The 6,933-nt window shown below is 38.3% G+C and overlaps 1 protein-coding gene across 1 annotated transcript; it reads right to left on the bottom strand.

Moving 5' to 3' along the window:
• Positions 1 to 2,325: 2,325 nt before the first annotated feature.
• LOC121730734 lies at positions 2,326 to 6,933 on the bottom strand. The gene is made up of 5 exons (XM_042119874.1): positions 6,655 to 6,933; positions 6,063 to 6,093; positions 4,640 to 4,760; positions 3,337 to 3,552; positions 2,326 to 2,572 (listed from the first exon to the last, which is right to left on the bottom strand). Coding segments are annotated over exons 1-5 (417 nt in total). The 5' UTR covers positions 6,657 to 6,933; the 3' UTR covers positions 2,326 to 2,525.

Below are 6,933 nucleotides of genomic sequence, written 5' to 3'. Positions count from 1 at the left end.
GCATACATAGCCGACCAAAATCTTTCAGTAGATGTAATATATATTTAACTTCGTGAAGACCATTTTTAATTTGCTAATAAACTATAATTATATTATAATGATACATTCAGTATTTAGTAAGGAAGCAATTTGTACTCTTACTTACTACTAAATTTGCTTCCCTAGGAGAAGTATCTTACATTCAGGTTTATAGTTATTATGCAAACTAAAATACGGAACAAAACACCCTGTATTTTTACCTTCATCTCTAGTTCCGATCCCATTAAATTGAATAATAAAAAGCCAACTTTCTCCGTTCACTTCGTTATAGTTAACGACCAATAGCTAAGTTACCAAGACAACAATTCGTTTGGACCGCAATATACACAATCATTAGGCCGCAGGGGTTCCCAATCTCTTTCAACCTGCGGCGCATGATACAAGTCAATATTTTGCCACGGTACCCTATTTTACCTAGCTATTACAAAAAGATACATAAATGTTTCACCTTTAATGATTATAGGTAGGTTAAGCAGGTAAATAATAATAAACTAATATTGAATTATCTACCTGCTTTACATTACTATAATAATATTATTATTTTATTTTATAATATTTGTGGTTTTGGATAATGATGGAGGATCGACTCGCGGCGCCCCTCTTGCCTTTCCACGGCGCACTAGGGCTCCGCGGCGCACACTTTGGGAACCCCTGCATTCGGGTATAATTCACAACAGCAGACGTAAGTAGATGAAGTGGATAACTAACATTTTATATCATACGGGTAACTACTCATTTTTCCCTTAAAATTTGAACAAACCTTATAACTTATTACTTACCTACACCATCATCTAGCTAATATATTTGGCTATAGGTACATATAATCCACATTTTTTGATTTCAAATCATTTTCCCGGTCCTAAAGCCTCTATTTGTGTTAAATAAAAAAGATTTTTTTTAAATTGTTAGTTATACTCACTTACGTGTTCGACAATAAACGTGAAATCTCGAGCCACGGGCTTTCCTTGCCAACAATTTCCAGCTGAAACAAATCACCATCATTTGTCATGCACGTCTGTCCCAATAGATCAAGGCGTGATCGAGTTTCACCATGATTACAGCTCGCTCCCTACTTTCTTTATAATTTACTCTCTGTGAAGGGCTCAGACCGAAGTCAATAACCTGCAGGTCTATAATCAGTGATTATGATTTTGTGGTTTAGGGCCTGTTTCACAACGTCCTGATAAAGTGCCAGATAGGCTATCCACAACTTTTTTGAAAGATTCTCCATACTCCGTCTATCAGATAAGTTGTGAATATCTTATCCAGCACTTATCAGGTAGTGATGAAACGGGCCCTTAGTCACAATCCCTACCTATAAATTTTTTGTTATAGACTAGACCAGGGGTCACCAAATGGCGGACCGCGGTCCGTATCCGGACCGCCGACCTATTGTGTGCGGACCAAGCATGTTCGAAGATGATCTTCGTTCATCTTAGGACTACAACCAATATTTCACTCCAAACTCGAGAGAGATAATTAGCTACAAAATATGGTTACTTTTCTCATTGATATCTAAAAAATACCTTTGCAATTTCCGTAATTACCTTTGTTTAATATTTTTTTTTAATAAAATGTGTGGACCGCGAAGGTAATTTCATGTCGTAAAATGGACCCTGAGCGATACTAATTGGTGACCCCTGGACTAGACGTTTCGCTCCGTCCGCGTAAATAAGGAATTTCGCAGGCACCGTACATTTTCCTTCTCCGTCTTCTACTCTATATCTGTGCCAAATTACATAAAAATCGGGAGTTGGACACTTGACATTAACGCGTTCAAAGACCACAATACTATCTAGTTAAAACTTTTACCTATGTACGTTTGCTATTTAAAAACAACAGGAACTGTGTTTCAATTGTTTTAAATTATTATAAAAAAAATATGAAGTCACCAATCTCGAGATTAATATAAACAACGTAGGTACGTACGTATTAAACAACGCTTGAAAGTAAGTTTTAAGCATGGGATTTTAGAAAAAAAGATTATAAGACTAAATAATCTTTTTTTCAATAATCCCATGTGTATACTCTACCTATCTAGGTACTAGGTAGAGTATACATTTTGAGCTTCGGGCCTGCTAAGTTCATACGTTTTTAACTAAGGACGTCAAGTAACAAGACGTATAAACACTGTAAAATAGTAACGTAACAATCTTATTACACATAGCTGCATTTCATATCTTCCTGGAGTTATTTTACAATATTTTGAAAAAAAATATATTATTTTGAACGCAAGCAGTAAAATTAATGAAAAAAAAAGGTAAATCTATCAAATAAAACCATAAATTCTGTCCAGAATAATAGGAACTTTTATTTGTATAAATCACTTTGAAATTATTTAGCCAAAAATGTTATAAACCATCATTGTTGATTATGCTTGACTGCGTAATTGCTATATCATTTTAATAAGGAACTTTTACATGTTATTACACTTAAGTATTATTTCCTTATTTTTAAATTAGGACCAAGTGTTTCGTCTTATATTTTCAACATTCTGCAGCCTTCTTCAATGTCTTTATCAAGCTGCAACAGCCTGGAAATATATGACTTATTTCAACAACTAATACGAGTTTTTTGAAGATGTTAAGGGTGTACAAAAGCTTATCATGTTTTCTGCCGAAATTCTAACCAGGTAGCTTCTTGAGTAAGCACTAGCTAAGCTGAAAGCTCTAATTGACGGTAAAAAGCAAGCGCTATCTCGCTAGATTCGGCTGCTATAGTGTAATCACTAAGCAATATATCACTGTATGAAATAGCAAGTGTAGTAGCATGTAGTAGTGAAATACTAGATGCTGAATAGGGTAAACACGTATAATAGCTATGTCCACAATGTGCCTTTTTTGTTCATCAAGTGCATGCGTTATAGCGCAGTCAACGGCGCTCGTGATGCATGCCAGCGACGCATGCGCTCTGACCGTATCCAAAACTTTCGCTTTGTTCTTTTTTGACAAAAAATAACAATATTGGCGTTGCGGTCGCTGACGCATTCAATTATTTAATGCGCCAACACGAAAGTTCAATGAAAGAAGATGACGAAAATTGAAAATGAAAGTGCACACTGTAGACATATTATAGCTTATGGCATAGAATTAGAACGTATTTTGATATCGTTGGCTTATGGTGCATTGCTGGCACCTGCAGCTACTGCATCAACGAAACAGCACGAATACTTCAAATACACCTATAATATTTAATTTTCAAATTATAATTATAGGTATATTATTGTATGATCACCTTTTCACCTTTAATATTAAATGAACTCGTATAATATTTGTCAATATCAAAGCGAAAACTTACAAGTAATATTCTTCAGTTCCTCCTTGTTAGTCTTCGAGAGGTCCACAGTTATAGTTTTTTTGGCTCCAACATCCTTGTGAGTTTCGCGTCTGACTGAGAGCGGTCCGGCCAGGCCTCGGAGCCTCGCGAGCTGGCTATTGGCGCATACCGGGTCCGGCAGCACAAGGCACGGCGGCTCCCCCTGACACCCGGTGCGACGGCAGTCGTGCTGCATACCTAACATAAAATGATCATTTTTATTTTTCAGCCAAACGGGACATCGTCAAAATTTTGGTGGGCTTGACTGTTGGTTGGTTGACTTTATTATCATTCTCGATTTCAAATGCTTTCGCATATCAATGGATTTGCCCGAGCTAAAATTTGTATAGAATTTCTCTCGACAAAGAAAAAAAAAACGCTAGAGAAAAAGAAACGCTATAACCTGTATGACATTTCTCACAAGAAATGCTATACAGGTGCGCGGGCGATGCCTATGGTATAGAAGAGCATTTGAAATTGATTAGCTTGTGTCCGAGGGACTACAGCTTCGCTGCTTTATGATATATTCTGGTTGTAAGATGCCATTGAAAATGCAGTGTGCACACTGCACTTCTATACGTGACGAGGGACAATGGGGATAGTCCACTGTCCAACACATTACGTACGTACGCTAAAACAGGACGAATTGGCGTTATCTGAGGGTACACCGGGATGGAATCCATACTTAATATAATTATAAATGTAAAAGTGTAGACACACTTTTACATTTATAATTATTAGAAGTTTTTTAATTATTATTTAAAGTAATAGACAGACAGACAGACGTCTGTCTGTCTATTACTTTAAATCGCTAAACGGATTTTGCTGGGTATGGAGATACTTTGAGTCCCGGAAAAGGACATAGGATACTTTTATTATAGAAAAAACTCGAACAGTTCTCGCGCTATAAACTAATTTTTGTGCAACGGAGTTGCGGGTGTCATCTGGTACTGAATAAAGGGAAAGTTCCGTTCAAAACGGGACTTTTTTTTTGTGCAGGTCAAGTAGCCCTAATGTCACTGTGACCCTTGAGAATATATTCTCCTTCGCATTAGAGTACCGTCCCCAACAAAATGCTGCTCATAAATCGAACAATGTGTTTAGGTTGGTTGGTGCCACGAATTCCGTCTGTGGATGAGTATTCGTAGCAACCAAGGTGCCTGTTTCTGCTCTGTAGTAGAGCAGGACAAGGAGAAGGTGTATATGTGTCTCGTCCTCCTCCTCGCAGAATCTGCAAGTCGTCAAAACGGGACGTACTACTATATTATGGTCAAGTTATACTTACCGTTTCGCTTGATACAAGTGCAGCTGTAGTACATGATTCCGCCGCGCAACTCTCGACTCTTTATCCTCTTCAAAGTTTTCTTTTTTCGATCCTTTTCTTCCGAATCCGCGTCGGGTTGGTCCTGAAAATGAGCAGTGATTTTATTTGCTTAGAACAGTAGAGCGCCGCCCGGTTACTAAAGAAAAAAGAGTTGCTATATTGTGACCTACAATTTAGAAACCACGTAAACATTCTATGTATTATTATTATTCACACAAGAAAACGCGTAATAGAAGAGCGTATCGAAAGTTCCTATGCCTATAAGCAAAGCAAGCATATTTAGTAAAATATTGTTTACCTACCTATTTAACAACAAGGTGAGCACGGCGGGCATGGCGAGCATGGCATGCATGGCGGGCATGGCATGCATGGTGGGCATGGGGGGCAGCAGGAGGGGGCGGCGCAGATATACCGGGCGGAGCCTTGCGGGAGAAAGTGCACGTCCTGCAGGCCATTCCGTTTAAAAGCAGTCAACGGAAGGCATCGCAGCTACAAACATCATAAACTCGTGTAAGATTGCTGTCAACGTAAAATCCGGTAAAATCTACTATTGCTTTGGAGATGCGGTTGTGGATTCCACGTCTCCCGTGTCCCTGCCAAAAGCGGAATAAGCAAGAATAAAAAGGCAATGTTGGGGTATGCGGTATGCCGTATGCTGTATGTAGGTAATTAATATTATATCTGACAGTGACACGTTATTGTTAGGTAGTAATATAAAGCTGTTGTACGCGGCCAGGTTTGTACAAAGACGGCATAAGAGAGTTTTGTTACATCCATACTAATATTTATAAATGCAAAAGTGTGTCTATCTGTCTGTCTGTCAGTCTGTTACCTCTTCACGCCCAAACCACTGAACCGATTTTGATGAAATTCAGCATGGAGATAATTTTTTTTTTTTTTATGAAATAAGGGGGCAAGCGAGCAAACGGGTCACCTGATGGAAAGCAACTTCCGTCGCCCATGGACACTCGCAGCATCAGAAGAGCTGCAGGTGCGTTGCCGGCCTTCTAAGGGGTAATAGGGGAGGGTAGGGAAGGGAATAGGGGAGGGTACGGAAGGGAATAGGGGAGGGTAGGGAAAGGAAAAGGGGATTGGGCCTCCGGTAAACTCACTTACTCGGCGAAACATAGCGGAAGCGCTGTTTCACGCCGGTTTTCTGTGAGGACGTGGTATTTCTCCGGTCGAGCCGGCCCATTCGTGCCGAAGCATGGCTCTCCCACGTCAAAAAGTGACTCCCGGTTTGAGTCCCGGGAAAGGACATAGGATACTTTTATCTCGGAAAAATGATCGGTTCCCGCGCGGTAAACTAATTTTGGCGCAACGGAGTTGCGGGCGTCATCTAGTAAAGAATGAACGACAAAAATGTTATATATTAAATACTCACAGGGGAACCATTGTCGGCATATCTGTACCCCCTGTAAAATAAAAACAAAACTTATATTATCTTAATTACGTCATTAACTGTTTCACCACTTCCTGATAAGTGCCGGATAGGCTTTCCACGAATTATCTGACATATACTCCATACTATATCTGTCAGATAAGTTGTGGATAGTCTATCCGGAACTTATCAGAAAGTTGTGAAACAGGCCCTAATTGTATTCGTATGATATTATGTGATATTTCAGCCTCTTTCTTTATGTCATAAAGTTAATATACCTAGCGAAAGGCTATCCGCTAGATATATTAACTTTATGCTTTATGTAAAGTGATGCGTCGCTGGTGTTTGGAAATGGTTCGATATCATACACAGTTACTTCCGTGGAAACATAGGACTAAAGTAGAGATATTTACTAGATTTTACGTGGTTTTCGTATACACATATACTTAATATTATTTTTATTCGCTCCATTTTGATGAGTTTTTTATGCGATATGAAATATCTAACATACTTCTACCCTGGGTCCTTCCTACAATACAATAAGATATTATTATATTTAAGTACCAAATAATTACGAATTACACAAAATACTTACATTTTCTTTGATTTACGTGAAACCGGAGATGTTGGGCTTTTCAGATTTTACCTTATTTTATTTTGTTTACCAATATTTTTATCAATACTCAAAAATTTACAAAATCATCCAAAAGATCTGTGTGTTTTTGAAAATGCGCCGAAAAACAATTTTCCGTCAAATTTGTCAAATCTGTCAAATCTTGTTTCTTCTATATTCAAAATTTATTTCTTTTTCAGCGTGCCAGTATTCGAACGCGCGCAATTACTTTTTTATAATATGCCAGTATTGAAAAGTTTA

This window comes from Aricia agestis, chromosome 9, assembly GCF_905147365.1.
Source record: "Aricia agestis chromosome 9, ilAriAges1.1, whole genome shotgun sequence".
Taxonomy (NCBI): Eukaryota; Metazoa; Arthropoda; class Insecta; order Lepidoptera; family Lycaenidae; genus Aricia; species Aricia agestis.
The sequence above is the reverse complement of the archived record's forward strand: the minus strand, read 5'-3'. Positions and strand labels throughout refer to the sequence as shown.

Bases quoted from the DNA above. Each gene is read 5' to 3' on its own strand.
- LOC121730734 (XM_042119874.1), bottom strand. The intron at 4,761-6,062 runs GTGAGTATTTAA...GCTCATTTTCAG, and splicing joins ATGCCGACAATGGTTCCCCT to GACCAACCCGACGCGGATTC. The intron at 2,573-3,336 runs GTAAGTTTTCGC...ATATATTTCCAG, and splicing joins GGAACTGAAGAATATTACTT to GCTGTTGCAGCTTGATAAAG.